A 17756-nucleotide genomic window follows, 5' to 3' on the forward strand; every position below is an offset into this window, starting at 1 on the left:
TCAAAATTTGGACATTGTCATTTTATGAGACTTGATCTTATGTAAAACTTGTTTTAGCTGGCTTTAACATCGCTCTGGCCGGGTATTACCTGGGAGGTGGGGCCTCCTCATTATCACTGGGTGATGGTGAAGAGTCCTGAGTCTCTCCACCAAGCTTCCTCTGACACTATCCCAGGAAGGAGGGGGCAGTCTCATGGTCTGGTGGAAGTGGATGTCCTGCCTCCTCACCTCAGCTCAACTGATGCTGCAAGGGTGGGGAAGTGGCCTTGATAATGGTGGACAGATCAGAAATTGTGGGCTCCCTATGTGGCTTTCTATGACCCCACCGTCTAGGGGGTTTTGGAGTACCTAGGTACAGCCTGGTGAGGGTGGAAGTCTAGGCTCTCCACTCAGTCTTTGCTGATACGGGTGGTTGGGTGACCTTTTTTTTCTGCAATGTAAACTACCTGCTTCTGTCTGATACCTGAATCCTCCATCTAAAGCTTCACAGAAGCTCTGATTATATCTGCTGTTGCATTCTCCTCATGAAAGAGAGGAGTTAACGTTTGTGCCTTACAGCTTGTCCATAGCCTTTCCCTGCTCTGATGTTGACCTATGTAAGTTAAGGGTTGTTTTAATTTCTGTTGTATTGAGATTGCTTAGTCTGTTTATCATGAGTGGGAAGGGTGAAGGTTTGCTGTGGTGATCACACTTAGGTTAGTCTTTGGGTGAGCAGGGTTCCCTTATAGCAAACTGTTTTTACAAAGGTGAAATCCTCTCTAAATGAGTGAGCCAGGGTGAGTGTGCTTCATGTGGCTCAGAGGGGGCAGTGTGCTGACCCAGCTGCACGTGGTCTGAATATCTGGCTCGGATGGACAGTCATGAAGGCTCAGCTCCAGTGGCCACGCAGTAGTTATCAGGGCTACCTATGGGCAGACTTCTGACGACAGTGGAGTATTCTTTAGGTTCAATCCTTCATGTCTCAGGATATCTGCTCCCATCTCTTCTCATCAGCAGGGTGTCTTTCTCTCCAGCCCCCTCGTAGTAACAGATGGGGAGCCATCTATTACTGGTCAGTTGCAGACTTTTTGGGAACAGACATGTCCTCTTTTAATGCCCTTGAATTACTGGTTTGGAAATTTGTATTTTACCCCTATTCTTTTTGATAGTAGGAAAGGACTTCAACCTGTATGTTGAATGTTAAGCTTCAATATATATTGTAAATATATGTTTATATTTTTATTATGTGTAATCTCTATCTCTCTCTCTTTCTAAACATATCTATATCTATAGATACAGATAGAGAGCGAGAATATACCACATTTAGCTGACCAAGGAGAGGTCTGGAAATCCTATTCTCTTTCCACATAGCCTGACCAAAATAATAAAATCAAACATAATTGAGCTCATTTAAATGGCCTGGGAGTGGGGGAGTGCAGCATAAGTAGGTGAGTCCCTCAAACCCATGAGGCTCTTCCTTGATGTTATGATGGAGGGGGCTAGAGTGCTCAGATCCCACTGTCCTCCGGGACATGGGGCACTCTACCCTAGAACAAGGCTCAGCAAACTGTTTTGGTAAAGGGCCAGCTAGTAAATATTTAATTTTTGCAGTCCGTTTGGTATGTCCCAACTACTCACCTCTACCCCTGCCATCGTACTACAATGGCAGCATAGAAAACATATAAATAAGCATAGCTGTGTTGCAACAAAACTTAACGCTGACATTTGAATTTCATATAATTTTCAAAGATCACAAAACATCCTTTTTAGTTCTTTTTTCCCCCCAACATTTAAAAATGTAAAAACTGTTTTTGACTCATAAGGCATATGTAAACAGGTAGTGGGTTGGATTTGGCCCATCGACCCTAGTTTGCTGACCTGCCTTTGTAGATATGTGCTGGACAGGTTCCTTTGCCCAAAGAGACATTGTGCCCTGTCAATTAGCTTAACCCAAGGTTGTGCTTCTTGGCACATTCCCATTCATTCATGCATAAATTCTTTTTTTTAAAAATATTTTTAATGTTCATTTTTGAGAGACCCCAAGCATGAGAAGGGGAAGGGCAGAGTGAGAGAGAGAAGGAAACACAAAATCCAAAGCAGGCTCCAGACCCGGAGCTGTTAGCACAGAGTCCAATGTGGTGCTTGAACTCACAAGCCGTGAGATCATGACCTGAGCCGAAGTTGGGCGTTCAACCCACTGAGCCACCCCAGCGTCCAGTGCACACATTCTTATGAGTGATCTAGGCACTTTTCTGGGCACCGGGGGCTCCTCAATGAGTAAGAGTTATGCCCTCAGGTATTCACTGTATCATCTAGATTGATTCTACCTCTGATAACATTTTTCTTGATAACAGCATGTATTCATGTTACATGTATTCATGTATGTGTACCTCCTCCTTGCTAAGGTATTGCTATATTCAGCTTTTGAAGTCATATTGGGAGTTATGAATCCCAGAGCAGAATATTTCGCTAGGATTTCAGTTTTCATTTTTATCCTTTAGGAAGAGCTAAGAACGATATATTGTTAAAGTGGTATCATGGGTCAGTTTGGAATGGTTCATCTGAAGTCCCAGAAGAGGCCTGATTTGGTGTTGTCACAAGGGATTACTTTTCTCAGGTAGTGTCAAGTCCGGAGACAGGTGGTTAAGAACCTAGTTTGAGCCACTCGCTGATGGTAGAGCCTTTGTTGCTCTTAGCCTCTTGGCTTTCATGTTTATAGCCTATGATCTGTAGCAGCTCTAGATACCACCTCTCCATTCAAGGTGACGAGATGGTGAGAAGGGTGATATAAAAATTCGTTCTCTTCTGTCACTTCCAGAACTGCATCTTTACACATCAAACTTCTGCTTCGGCCCCATAGGCAGGAATCTGTTCACAGCTACAGGTAGCTGCAAGGGGAGCGGGGAAATTGAGTGCCTTTGTGGGCACATTCTAAGAGTCTCTAGGAGAACTTTCGGAAGTGTTTCCTACAAAGAGAGGTCTCTTGTGATTACTTGTGGAGGTCCAGATTACTTGTAGAAGGTAGTGCTGTGCTGAATTTGAACTCAGAGTATGATAAGGCACTTCTGTTAATTAAACACATTTAGAGAGTATCTGCTATGTGGTTATCGTATAAGAGTGGTTTGAAACAAGGGCTGTGTTTTCCATGAACTTTAGCAAAAGCAGGACGTAGAAATGAAATTTTAAACGATCTCCATTCCAATAGATAATGATGGGGATTGAAGTACTTTTGTTTCTAAGGTCATGTATTTATTTAGCAGCGTTTATTGGATGGCAAATATGTATAGCTGTTTAGTCTCTGCAGCACACAGACCAGCATGACAGTTTCTCCTCTGTAGAAGGCAGTCAAGAAAATCAGTTTCACATCAGTTGTCTGGTTCTGTGACTTAACATATCTTTAAATTATACAATGAGATAGGAAACAACTTCTATTTGCCTTTTTTGAAAAATAAAAGCTGTAAGTTTTCCTAAGAAGGGAATGGCAGTGAGTAGGATTGAATTGGTATCTTTCCACCATACCTCTGCTTATTCTATAAACAATGATTGAGTATTTACAGTAGGCACTTGGCTAGGCACTCGGTTTGTCAAGCTTTAATGAGCAGTCACTTGCTTCAAGGGGTTCCTAGTCATAGACTAGTCCGACATGTTAATGTACTCTTGCGGTGCGTTGTGTATATATACATGGGGTGGCTGGGGGGAATTAGGAGGGGAGAGAATAAGAAAAAAAGGTGAATTGTCATCATTGCTTAGAGAGGATATAATGGTTGCAAAATCAGTTAAAGCTTCACGATGGGAAGAATAGATTAATTTCCTGAAGGATCATCCATGAAAATAAGGGAAGAGTATATTTTGTACAAAGATCAATTCTGTCAAAGTGGAGAAGCACCAAACCTCCCAGCTACAGGCAGCATCTGTGTGGTGGTAGAAACCCTTGGTGCAGGATCTGGAGCAGCCTGCTGGACCTTGGGGGTGTTTGCACAGCGTCTCTGTTAACAGCAAAACCCAAAATAAAGGAACCTTCAGCTTGAATGGGGCTCAGCCCCTTGTTTCACTGCACAGAGAGAGTGGTGTGGGTGGGGATCGGAAGACCTGGAAGCTGGGTGACTTCTTGGCAAGTAGGATGCACTTGTTCATGCAAGTGGAGCCAGCACATCCCTTGGTTCTCTCGTCATCTTGAGACAAAATGCCTGGCACTTCTCCATAGCCTGTGACTGTGAGCTAAGTCCTGTCAGAATGGGATCTTTCAGAGGTCAGGTCCAGCAGGGTCTAGGCTCACTTCCAGCAATGAAACACCTCTTCTGCTAGTCAGACTGGGGCCGCTTTTTGCAGCATATGCCCTTTCCAGCAAAATTCTGAAGTAATATGATAGTGTTGAGCTATCCATGTTTTTTTGCTTTGTTTTGTTTTAAAGAAAACAACATGTTTTGGTTGAAAATCACAATGAACTTACTGAAAAAACTCTAAAACTTGTGAATAAAGTATTTTTGGAGGGGTGCCTGGGTAGTTCAGTTGGTTAAGCATCTGACTCTTGGTTTCAGCTCAGGTCATGATCTCTGTTTATCGGTTCGAGCCCTGCATCAGGCTCTGTGCTGGCAGCGTGGAGTTTGCTTGGGATCCTCTCTCTCACTCTATCTCTGCCCCTCCCCTGCTAGCTTGGTCTCTCTCAAAATAAATAAAATATCTTTGGAATTTCTCTTTCCAGCTATGGAGGCAATATGGGGGAATGAGATGAGAGGGAATGGGCTGTTTTTGTTTTTAAATTCTTCTTTGTTCTAGAATATGTGTAGCATAAAATTTATCATTTTAACCCCCTTTCAGCGTATGACTTAGTAGCATTAAGTATATTCACATTGTTGTGCGACTATCACCTCTATGCGTCTCGAGGACCTTTTCATCCTAAAGAGAAACTGGACTAAGCAGCACATCCCCATTCACCTCTCCTCCAGCTCCTGCTCGCCACTGTTTGACTTCATCTGTGTGACTTGACTACTACAAGTGTGTCGTATAAGTGGTAATCCTACAATATTTGTCCTTTTGTGACCAGCTTATTTCACTTAGCATGTCTTCAAGGTTCATCCTGTATCAGAATTTCATTTCTTAAAACTGAAAAGTCCACTGTATGACTGAAAATTCCATCGTATGTGTCACATTTTCTTTATCCATTCATCAGTGGACATTTGGGTTCTTTCCACCTATTGGCTATTGTGAATAATGTTGCTGTGAACATGGACGTACAAATATCTGTTCAAGTCCCTACTTTCAATTCTTTGGTTGAATTGCCAGATCAGATGGTAATTCTGTGTTGAATATTTTAAAGGAATCCCCAGCTGCTCCCAGCAGCTGCACCATTTTACATTCCCACTAGCAAAGCACAAGGGTACCGGTTTCTGAGGGAATGGGCTTTTCCACACGAGAGACAGATGGTACCTTTGCTCTGGCATCTCAAAACATTGTGAAAACTAATGTCCCTGTTAACTCTTTTAAAGGACTATTTATGAAATCTATTTGGTTTTTAATTCTTGATTTTGAAGAGCTTAGTATTAGCAACTTTAATGTGAAAATGATTAGGGCGGCCCTGGAAGGAAAGACCACAAACAGCTTTCGATGTCAAATCAGTAACTAGAAATCAGTAAGGCACAGAGTGGTCCGGAAGCCCAGGGAAACAGGAAGAGGGTCTCCAAGCCGACCTGTGAGCTGCTGAGCCCATTAAATTGAGTAAATAACTTGAGTGAAAACAAGAAAGGGCAGTGATGAGGACAGAAAAGAGGACGCAAACAGGGGCACCTTTTACATGATGAACAAAGAAATGGAGGTCACAGCTTGTAAAGAGGCCATTTGAAAGTTGCTTGATTTGTAAATATTAGGGACATGAAATTTCAGGGAAAACAAAGCAAAGCCTGTCAGAAATGGTTTTAAATAAATAAACCCAAGCACAAAACCTAAATCAACTACTGGGTTTGCAGGCGAGGAGGGAACAGCTATGGAGGATTAAAATATTTGTGTGAAGAAGGTGGCTACGTGTGTAGAAAGTCAAAACACCGTAGTCTGCCTCATGTTTATAGTTCTCTTATATTTTGAATGCTAGGTATTTACCAGCCGAGAGAAGTTTCCTTTTGATTTAAGGCAGGGCTGTATAAAGAGAGGAGATTGCTGGTTCATTTAGCAGCTGAATAAATGTTTTTTTTTTAATTTATTATTTTTTACTGTCTTTATTTTTGAAAGAGTGTGAGTGGGGGAGGGAGGGGGGAGAGAGAGGGGAACAGAGAATCCAAAGCAGGCTCCACGCTGTCAGCACAAAGCCCAACGTGGGGCTCAAACCCACAAACTACAAGATCGTGACCCGAGCTGAAGTCGGGTGCTCAACCAACTGAGCCACCAGGCACCCCTGAACAAATGTTTCTTTAATGCCTATTATGTGCCAGGTTCTAGACTGGGGAGAGGAGGTCATGGAGGTGACTAAGGGCCTGCCTTGAAGAGCTTGCAGGGGTGGGAGACAAGGTGTACAGATCAGTGAGGTAGACCTCACTACAGCGAGGGAGGTGAAGCACCAGGGCACTGTGTGCATGGACGAAGCATAGCTAAGTGGTTCTTGGTCTGGTATCCAGAAACTCCTAGCCGGCTTTCTAAGGGTGCAAGCTGACACATCAGGTGAGTGGACTTAGCCTCCCAAAGGAGGAAGTAAAACTGGGGTGAAGTAGAACCTCTTTCTAGGAGGAGGGACCAGCATGAGCAAAGGTGAAGGAAGTATGAGAGTCCAATTTGGTGGGGGAGGTATTGGGAGAACAGGAAGTACTGGAAACTCCCAGCAAGTCAGTGGTATTCTGAAGCTGTAAATTTCAAGGCGGCTGGGGATCAGTCTGGAGAGAAAGATCAAAGCTATATATTTTTCTTCCTCTAATGTCCAAATCCATCCTGTGCTAATCTCTCATCTCCTTTTAGAAGAAAAAACTTTTTTAATAGTCATGATTTTAAAATACTGAATATTTGCTGCAATAGGCCATTCTTTGGAGATGGAGAAGCTGATCTGATATTAACAGTAATGAGCCTTCTGCTCTTACAGATTTTGGCTGCTCCATTCTCTTTCTCCATATACCTGAAGTTGGCACTGCTGTTGGTTCTCCAGCATCTATTCCGCCCCTGCCTTCTTGAATACTAGCAGTGTGGTTTGAGAAACTGACTCTAGCAGAAGGGTCAGCTGGTTAACAGTGATGCTACCTCCACTGCCAGGGTTTTAGTTCGTTAATAGGTATGTGATTCACCTTGAGCTGATGGGGAAAAAAATGAATATTTGGAAGAGGATTAGGGGAAAGAGAACCAGACAACTGAACTGTCACTATTTCTAGATGAGACCCAGAAGCTTGTAGCTCAAGGTGCCATGAGGGGACTCAGGTTTATGATCTAGGTGATGTTCTGGATAGAAGAATGGCAAGATGAAAGAAAAAAAATAAGAATCCTTGATGAATCCTCTGTTGAGCTGGCAAATCCATGAACTCTGAACCTGTACCATTATTGGACTTCCTTTTCTGAAAGCTAATAATTTTCCTTCCTGCTTAACCTGTTTTGGGTTGCTCATCTGAAGCTTGAAATCATCCATATCCTAAATGATGCTTGATCTCTGTGACCTTCAGTAGACACCTGCATGACTTTGTGACTGTGTGCCTTGAGTCTCCTCTCCCTTATCTGTGAAATGAATGTAATTATGTCTTATCGAGTTTTTATGAAGATCATTTGAGATCCGGCATAAAGCCTGAGGGAGGAGGTGTGAACTAATACGTGTTGAACATCTATTGTGTACCATGAAATGGGCTGGTTCTTGGCTCTAGGAAGCTTAGAAGCTAGAAGAGAAATTCAGATAATTTTCATATTGAAAGGTACAAAGCTACATGTATATGGACCTTTGTATAGTTAGGTAAGGTCATCGATTCAGTATTTGAATACTTACTGTTCCAGGTACAGTGATCTAAAATGGGGTGGAGGCAGGGGATGAGGAAGAGATTAAGGGAAGGCATATCTGAAGTGTTCTTTAAGCCAAAACCTGACAGATGAGTAGGAGTTAGGTGAGGAATAGGGAGAACATTTCAGGCAAAGAAACATTACGTACAAAATCTGAGAAGTGTGAAAGAACTTGATGTGTTCAAGAAGTAGGAAGTGTGAAAAGGAAGTGTGTGGTCAGAGTACAGTGAACGAAGGATAACGTGGGTGATGAAGTTGGAAAGGTAGAAGGGAACAGATAATTCAGAGCCTTGGTGGTCACATTAAAGACTTTTGAGTGATCTAGATATAAAATGAAGCCATTGGAAAGTTTTAAGCCAAAGGGTCTCACGATCTGACCTGTACCTTTTTTTTCTTTTAATTGGGTTTCAAGGCTCAGGCGAGGAAGAGCAGTTAGGCTGGTCAGCATTGTGGGTGAGAGACGTGGGTGGTTCGGACCAGGGTGATGGCAGTGCAGATGGAACCGCATGGATGGATTTGAGCAGCACTGTGGGTGTAGAGCTTGCTGGACCTGATGAGAGATGGAAGGGATGTGGTAAATCGTGGAGAGAGTCCTGCCAAGGATGACTCTGGTTTCTGTGGAACTGGAAAGGACTGGAAAAGGCATTTTTGGGGGTAGTGGTAGAAAATCCAAGATTCAGTTTTGAACATGTTAAATCTGAGCTATCTGATACACTGGAATTAGGGTGTTGAGCTCCAGTTTCACTTAGGTCTGAAGCTCCTAACAGGTCTCTCTAGGCCGTGGTTAAAATTTGGACGTCATCAGCAGGTTGTTGATTGTATCCGAGTATGGGAATGAATGGCTCCTCTGAAGGAGAGCATGGAGAGCAGGAAGGGAACCCCTGCCTCACTTCTGCGAAGCCAGCCCTCATCTCTCAAGTGTCACATACTCTCTTGGAAGCCTGGTAAGAGGAAGCCCTGACCTGAATGGGGTGTTGAGTAAGGGAAGAATTGTAGAATTGCAGCAGTTGGCTAAAAGGGAAGCATGCTGAGGGGAGCCTGGGTGGCTCAGTCGGTTAAGCGTCTGACTCCTGATTTCTCATGGTTTGTGAGATGGAGCCTCACATCGGGCTCTGTGCTGGGATTTTTCTCTCTCTCTCCTCTCTCTCTCTCTCTCTTTCTCAAAATAAACCTTTAAAAACCTCTATCTATATATGTGTGTGTGTGTATATATAAAGGGAAAATATATACACATATATATACATATATATACATATATATATGTGTATATATATATATAAAAAGGGAGGCATGCTGAGAATGGAGGGAAAGTGAAGATATTGAGTAAAAGTCACCAATGAGGTAGAGTCCTGAGTGGGATGGAGGAGTGAAGGTTCTGGCCCTGAATCCTCTGAGGCCAAAGGGAAGGGGATAAGGAATTTAATTAAATTTAAAAGGGTGGAGTCCCAGGGAGGTGAGAGAATTTACTACCAGAAACCTTGAAGCGTGCATGCGCGCGCACGCGCACACACACGTATTGTGTGCACGTGCACATGTACACCAAACCTCACACATGCCGGATGCTTTGTGGAGGTCATCTGCGGGGAATGTATGGCTCCTGCTATTTCTTTGATGAATGCTGGGTACTTTGGAGGGGCTCAGTATTTGTTGGATAAATAATTATGCTCAGAAAATGGGCTGTAGATTTTATTTATGGTCCTATCCACGTTAGGATGTGGAGAGGGTAAGGCAGGAAAAATCTAGGCTTGACTCCATTGAACCCTTCACTTTGGTCTTTCCTTCTCTTTCATGTAGCTGTAATAACTGTTCTTTTTTTTATTATTTTTTTTAAAATTTTTTTTTCAACGTTTATTTTTATTTTTGGGACAGAGAGAGACAGAGCATGAACAGGGGAGGGGCAGAGAGAGAGGGAGACACAGAATCGGAAACAGACTCCAGGCTCTGAGCCATCAGCCCAGAGCCTGACGCGGGGCTCGAACTCACGGACCGCGAGATCGTGACCTGGCTGAAGTCGGACGCTTAACCGACTGCGCCACCCAGGCGCCCCTGTAATAACTGTTCTAAAGTCACTTGTCCTTTTGTTTGCCTCTTCTATTGGACCATAAGATCTTGGAAGGGAACATCTGTCATATATGAATCCATGTTTCCAGGATCTAATCCAGGGAATGTCTCATGGTACACGCTCAGCAAATAGTTGTACAGTCCATGCAAGCAGGGGTACTTGAGTGGATGCTTGAATAGATTCAGAGGAGGAGGGAACAAGCGCTCTTCCAGATGGAGGCAGAGACAAGAAGCTGAACTGCAGGGGTTGAATGAGTTGCATGTGTGGGAGGCAGGAACGAAGTTGCCCGATTTGGTAATCTCATCTGTGATGTGGGCATTAGTAACTTGCTCAAGGTCAAACAACTTGGAACTGATGGTTTCTGGATTTGTGCTGAAATCTTTCTGACTTGAAAGCTCAGGGTTTCCTCTATGCCATGCTCCCTCCTCCCCAGATCATTTCCCATAGTTATCACACCACTTGTAAACTTGCCACTGCTTTGTTTCTTCCCTCTGAGGCCACACGAAATACTGTCTGTCGTGGACGCCTTCTTTGCAGGACTTGTTTTCAGTTATATTTTTTTCCTCTTTGCTAGCTCTCCACTGTGGCTTGAATCCACGGGGTATTGATCATCCTGCCCGTGCCGAAGGTATTAAACTACAGATTGAAGGTGAAGGTGTTGAATCTCAATCCATTAAAAACAAAAATTTTCAGAAGGTGCTTGACCAAAAAGGAACCCCCAAGCGACTGCCAGCAGAAGCTGAGACTGCTAAGGTAGGTAGTAATCCACTAAATTATGGAGATTGTGGAAGTTGCAGCTTTGATACTTTGTGGTCCAGCCACAGAGAACGGATGGTCCTTTCACTCCTTCCCGGTGTATCTTCAGTTGAATGAGCACTGACTGCTTCTGGGTTCTAGGCAATAATGAAAATGTTGACTGCATCCCCTTTGGAGTTAAACACGTTTGTGGTCCATGTCCTGCCATGAGTATGGTACAGAATGGGCTATTGAGAAAGATGCCCTGGACTTAAAGGTGAAAGGTGTGTTTGCCAGGCTCACACTTACCATTTTATGAACTTAGGCATGTCATGTGATTATGCAGGCCTTAGATTCTTCTTCTGTAGAATGGTATCATAAAAACTCCCTCCACCATGGGTAGAGCAGATGAAATAATAGCATGCGTTGGAAGGATTGTGCAAAAGGTCCAGTGCTGCTTGTGCATGAGGGTCTTTGGCAGACAAACACTGTTAATTAATCACTGATGTTTTATTCAGTATATCCATGTATTCCAGGTACTGTTTTAAGGACTCTTGATATACTGGCCTACTGTGTCCCTGTAACAATTCTGTGAGGTAGACCATCATAAACAGAATTCTGATGGAAGATAGAATTATCCTACTTTGTTTTAGGATGCTTAGTTCTTTTTCGTTTTTAGTCTTAAATGTAGGTACATAACATACATACACTGGTAAAATGGGGCTTGGAGGGTAGATGATCCTTTAGTAAGGACCACCTCTTCTAAAGGTTTTCCACAGTGGAACTGGCACTTGATGGATTCTTTGTGTGAAATCAGTGAAGATGCTCGTGTCAAGGGCACAGTTGAAGATGTTCATATTAGTTTGCCCCTTGGAAATTGAAGAAACTAGTCTTCATGTGGTGTTCAGTTTTTCCCTTGTGCATTATCTGCAGAGGAATTTCCTTTCAAATGTTTGCGTGAATGATTATGTGCGTGCCTTGGAAAGCAAATGTTACAGTCAGCCAAGAAAAACTTGAAGTAGAAAGGTCACTTTGCTGTCCTATAGGAACCAACTCCCTCCCCACCCCAAACGTCTTCCAAAATCAAATGTGAATGTCTCTGTTTTATCCACAGTTGTGAATAACTGCTACTGTTACTTCCCTTCTTTAGTGTAGATAATTAAAACCGATGACCTTAAGTGCATGCCTTTGTGTGTTGTAGAGTTGGGAAATGATTAGCAAGGATACTGTAGATAATTGGCACTAGACATTTTAGTGGAAAGAAATTGCATCTCCTAGGAAATTGTCTATGGTTGAAGTTTGGTTTGTGAGGAGAGTTGGAAATAAGTGAGCCCTGTTATATTTAAACCTCCTCCATCTCTGATGCTACACAGACATCTTGAAAGAGCAAGGGGAGAAAGTGTATGAAGGATCTTCTTTAGGAAGATAAATAGCTTGAGTGGAATCTTTTTAGAAGGATGGTTAAAATATTAAAAAGTAGAGTGGAGGAAAAGAAAATTGCTGGTATTTGTCTGATTTTAATTCAGTTTTAAACATTTCCAGATCATATTACTGGTCTGTTTTCCAATAAAAAATAAAGTTTTATTTAAATCTGATATGATTTGATTACTTCTGAAGTATTTGGAATATGTGATACTGTAGTAATTCCTGAATTTCACATTGATAGCATTTGCTTTTGCTTCTAGATCACTTTATATTTGCTTTGCTGAAATCATACTTCACTGAGAATAAAGTAGTCTATAATGACCCTTTTCTCAAGCATAGTCCACATATTGGAAACCAGATTCATTTGAATTATCCAGATCATCTGCAGTGTAAGGTGTTAAGGGGATTCTGAGTATTTTCACGTTGACATCATATTTAGAAGTGGACAGACCAGAAGGCTTAGTAGAGCTCAGGCAAGGTATTTATTCCCTTTTTCATGGAGGACCCGAGGACAACTGTGTTTGCTGGGCAGACAGAATTAAAAGTAAGTACCACAATGTGATTACTACAGATGTACAGTGTTACACTGAACCTTCCGTGCCACAGTGTGAACTTAATTTTGTGTGTGTACAAACACCTTTAAAGGGTTTTTGTTGCCTTAGAGGGTTATTGGAGTTGCAAGTTTTCTTTTTTTCTTGAGTAAATAATTGAATGTTGGGTAAACTGACCTACTCTAAATAAAAAATCTGTTAGAAATGTATAAATTTAAAGGCACTCAGTAATGTAAATTGGTACAGCTTTTCTGGAGGACAGTCTGATAGTAGCTATCAAAATTTTAAATGTGTGTAACTTCTGAGCCAATAATTCCCTCTAGTAACTTGTCCTAAGAAATAATCATCCAGATGTGCAAAAATGCCTACAGGACAATGGTCACTCTGGCGTGGTTTATAATATGAAAATGTTGGGAACAGCTCAACTGTTCATGCCTAGAATGCTGGCTAAAGGTACTATGTATATTCATGCAAGGGAATAGGATTCTGTTCCTCCCTTTATAAGGGTAGGAGAGACCTGTGAATTCATCTTCGTCTCTTCAGTCTGCTGTAACAAAATACCATAGACTAGGTGGCTTATAAACAATAGAAATTTATTTCTCACAGTTTTAGAGGCTGGGAAGTTCAAGATCAAGGTGTCACTAGAATCATTGTCTGATGAAGCCCCACCTCCTGTTCAGATGGCCATTATGTCACTGTGTTACATGGTGAAGAGGGACAAGAGTGCTCTCTGGAGCCTCTTTTAGAGCACTGATCCCATTTATGAGGACTCCACTGTCATGACCTACGCATGTAAAAGGGCCCCACCTCCCTAATACCATCACAATGGGGGTCAATATAGGAATTTTAGCAGAACATAGACATTCAGTCTACAGCAATATTTATGTGGGAACATGAGTGTGATGATACTTTAAGGTGAGGGGAAGAGAAGGACACAGTGTGTATAGCATGTCCCCATTTATGTAAAAATGACTGTTTCTGAATAAAGACGTCACTGAGTCTGGAAGAGTTGATTGCACATTTATATCCGGAGTTGAGATTATGGGGGAAAACCTTCACTTCTGTTTTGAGGGTTTTTTTTTTTCTTTTGTTTTTTAAAGATATGCATGCTTTTAAGTGTATTGACTTCAAATCCCTTTTCAGATTGCTCTATTAACTTGAGTAGCTCAACTGAGACTTTCCTATTTGAGTCGATATTGTGCCTTTTAGGGTGCTGATTTCCTCCCATGGCTTCCAATTCTTGTTGGTAAGTTATTTGCCAAAGGAGTAAGTTCCTTGGGGGACTTTTTGCCTATATGTGCCTTGAGTTCTGGAGACCACTTGGTGTGGTGCTTTTGTGCTTGTCTCCTGTTGAACTTTTTGAGATGTAACAGCTCTGACCAGTGTTATATTACAGTTCAGTTTGACTTTGAATCCCTTTGCTACTGATTATGCAAATCAAGTGGTCCTCCCCCATCTCCCCATCCCATATGCACTTTCTTGTTTGCAGGCTTCACATGAACCTGGTTCCAGCTTCCCGTCATGCCTGTGGGCCTTGCCACTTGGAGTCTAGCCATGCTGGGTTTGAAACCAATCCCTCCCCATGTCACCTGTCCCCGATCCCAGCAGGCATGGTGACCTTCATGCCACCTCATTGCTGCGGTTTTCTGACACCTAAAAATTTCTCTTCTGTGACTTCAAGCTTGGCTTTACATCAATTTAGAGATTGATTTTCTAGTGCCTTTAAGTTCTAGAACCCAAGGAATGGGAGATTGTAGCATGACATGCTTAATATACCATCTTGACTCTGAAATTTGTGTTACTTTCATAATCTAAAGATATATCTCTTTCTATTTTATGTTCTTGAAATAATTATCTTTTTTGCTTCTCTTAGAATGTGATTTTGGAGCCATTGACTCTAATCCCCAAAAGACTAGGACTCTCATTCCAGAAAGAGGTGGTTTCTGCCAGGAGATGCCTGTAGCTCTTACCATAAGAGAAACCAACGGAGAACCAAGCTCACTTTTTTAAAATTTATTTATTTATTTATTTATTTATTTATTTATTTATTTATTTATTTATGAGACAGAGAGAGACAGAGCATGAACGGGGGAGGGTCAGAGAGAGGGAGACACAGAATCTGAAACAGGCTCCAGGCTCTGAGCTGTCAGCACAGAGCCCGACGTGGGGCTCGAACTCACGGACCGTGAGATCATGACCTGAGCCGAAGTCGGATGCTTAACCGACTGAGCCACCCAGGCACCCCTCAAGCTCACTTTTAATTAAGCTTTATAACTGGGCAGCAGTGAGTCTAGTTGGAAAAAAAAAATGGAGCCAACTGAAATGTTGGATCTACAAAAGATACTTACCAATGTAAATTCTAATTGCTTATGTGCACTTGGGACTCAAGAGAGTACACATGCCATCAGGGCTGCAGTTACAAGTTCAAGATGGGAAAGAAAAGAAAAGACATGTTAACGGTTAATTTTATGCTACAGTTGGATTCAAGGCAAGAGATAAGAAGTATAACATTTTTATCTTCTAGGGAGGTGCAAAAATTATAAAGGTACACATATGGGGGAACGTATAGCCACCACAGATGAGAGCCAAGGTGAGGGTCTTAACACAGAGAAGGCACAGCCTCTGTTGTCCATCAACTTATTTTTATTCTTAATCTTTTTACCATTGTAGTCACGGAGGCCCAAGGCCAGCTCCTAGTCCTGCAGACCAGGTATATGCCCACATAGAAGTTTCCAAGGAGACAGTCCTATGAGAGACCAAGGTCCTTCCTGGAGAGGCCCTGGCCTGAGATTTGTTCCCCCTATTCTCACAAGCAGTGGAGATGGAGCAGCCAGAGAGAAGGTGTTCCAGTAAAGTAGAACTTGACCTATGCTGTGAAATATGGGTAAAGCTCAAATATGCAGCAGTTAAGAATGGAAGCAATGAAGTCTAAGTACCTTGAGCCAAGGTTTGGCAGCCGACTTCCTCAGGTGTGCTCAGCAGCAGTCTCCTTAGAGTCAAGATTCATGTTTTGGAAACAGGTTAGAACAATACGTTGGAGCCAAGTTTATGGGATGTGAATGCTAGGATGAGGAATGTGAGTTTGTTTTCTGCCTGCACTGCTCAATATGGTAGCCACTAGGCATATATGGTTATTTAAATTTATTAAAACTGAATACAGTAGATCTACTTCCTTGGTCATACCAGCCAAATTTCAAATGGGCAGTTGCCACTTGTCCAGAGGCTATTGTTTTGGATAGCACAGACCTAGAACATCACAGAAACTTCTATCAGCCAGCACTGCCCTGATCTGTAGAAAGCTATTGATGAGACACTTGGGTGGCTCAGTCTGTTAAGCATCTGACTCTTGGTTTCAGTTCAGGTCATGATGTCATGGTTCATGAGATTGAACCCCTTGTCGGGCTTCACGCTGACAGCACGGAGCCTGCTTGGGATTCTCTTCCTCTGTCTCTGCTCCTTCCCAGCTCTCATGCAGGGCATGCCTGCATGCTTGCTCGCACTCTCTCTTTCTCTAAAAATGAACTTAAACAAAAAAAAAGTTACGTAAGTTCTCTGGGTATAGGAGTTAAATGAGAAAACAGTATTTTTGACATTGTCTCTAATTCTTGTCCTTGGGTCTTGGAGGACGTGTGCATCAGTCATAAGAAAGGTTGAAATAGGAGTCTGTTTTGAGAATAATGTTCCCAACTATTCTGATGGTTGCGATTTCCATTTCCATGGCAACTCTGGCTATGGCATAAATCAGCCTATCAGCAGGCAGTATCCTGCCTGTTCCCTGTTGGAATTCTGGGATGTATCCTCACCAGTAGCCTAAACACAGCATTGGGAAATGAGAAACTTTTGCCTTCTAGACTTGATTTTCTAGGTGCTCACAAGGAAACTCCCTTTCTGTGTTCTTATGCCTATAAAATAAGGGTTTCCTACAGTTTGTATTTTTTCTTGCCAATGATTCTAATTTGCTAGAGTCTGTAAAGTGGCACAGAGTGATAATCAAGAGTCTTGGTGGCTTTTTGAAGATGGCATTTTGAGTGTCCCTCATACATGCATGACTGCCTTGTATTTTTTTTTTTTTAAATAAAATACATATCCCTGTTTAGCAGCTAAGAAAACAAAGCGTTCAAATGAGTTGCCAAAACTTAGTTTCTGGCTAACAACTAGAGAAAGATGGCATTCAAGTGTAAGTCAAATGACTCCAAACCCAGGGTTTTTTATTCCCTTGACATTAAATGTACAAATGACTTATTTATTGGAAAAGAAAATATAATCTGTTATACTGAGAATCTGGCCGGCTGGGCTGAAAATGAGGTTAAAAAAACACTGCACGTGATCTGTATTCCTCAGAGAGAAACACAGAAAATCTTGATCTCTGTTTTATATAAGGGAGAAGCAATGCCAGCATCTAAAAGAGTGAATAATTGCCTGCATTTGGCTTTGGGATGCATTATGTGAATCTTTGGCAGCAGATAGCCTTTTCTCATTAGGCTAATATTAGATTTAGTTTGTATTTCTTTGGCACCAAGTTAAAGGAGCTGGCCTGGAACTTGGTGCTGGAGGCAGGAGGAGAAAGCTTGGTGCTTTGGATAAGCCACAGGCGGATAAATGAGAGTTGACTGGAGATGGCTGGTGGACGTTTGTAACTCTGAGCAAGAAGCATTCATTTGGGATTAAAACAGAAAACTAAAAGAGTTTTGACTGGGTTAAAAGGTGAAGGGTGGATTGTACTTAACCTTGATCGAATTACATTGCTCAGCTGCCTCTGAGAAGGTCTATGGCAATTTGGGGATAGAATGATCTAATTCTTGGCTCTCTGTATTTCTTGGCTTGGGGAGGAAGCATGTCTCCAAAAGAAGCTGCCAATCCAATATAATGTCACCAATGATATGAAAGGACATAATGCATTGGAAATGTAATGAGCACACACTTTAAGAATTGTCAGAAGGGTCAGAACAAGAGAGGCAAGCCAGAATGACTTCATGCTATATGAGTTCCAGGGCCCCAGCACATATATACTGGGCACTTGGAAAGCTCTCAGGAGAAACTATAACAAGTCC

The 17756-nt window shown here is 42.2% G+C and overlaps 1 protein-coding gene across 7 annotated transcripts in view; it reads left to right on the forward strand.

The window, feature by feature from the left end:
• Window positions 1–17756, forward strand: part of SAMD12 (sterile alpha motif domain containing 12) — a 384200-nt gene that overhangs the window by 27134 nt on the left and 339310 nt on the right. For 2 of the 7 annotated variants that reach the window (XM_027064005.2, XM_053208190.1), the window contains exons 1-2: window positions 7616–8876; window positions 10569–10747. In XM_027064005.2, the coding sequence (XP_026919806.1) occupies window positions 8771–8876; window positions 10569–10747 (285 nt within the window). In that variant the 5' untranslated portion in view covers window positions 7616–8770. Of the gene's footprint in view, window positions 1–7602; window positions 8877–10568; window positions 10748–17756 lie in introns of those variants that run through there. The other 5 variants (XM_027064004.2, XM_053208189.1, XM_053208188.1 and 2 more) reach the window with 4 other exon arrangements.

The sequence above is a fragment of the Acinonyx jubatus genome, chromosome F2 (assembly GCF_027475565.1).
Source record: "Acinonyx jubatus isolate Ajub_Pintada_27869175 chromosome F2, VMU_Ajub_asm_v1.0, whole genome shotgun sequence".
Taxonomy (NCBI): Eukaryota; Metazoa; Chordata; class Mammalia; order Carnivora; family Felidae; genus Acinonyx; species Acinonyx jubatus.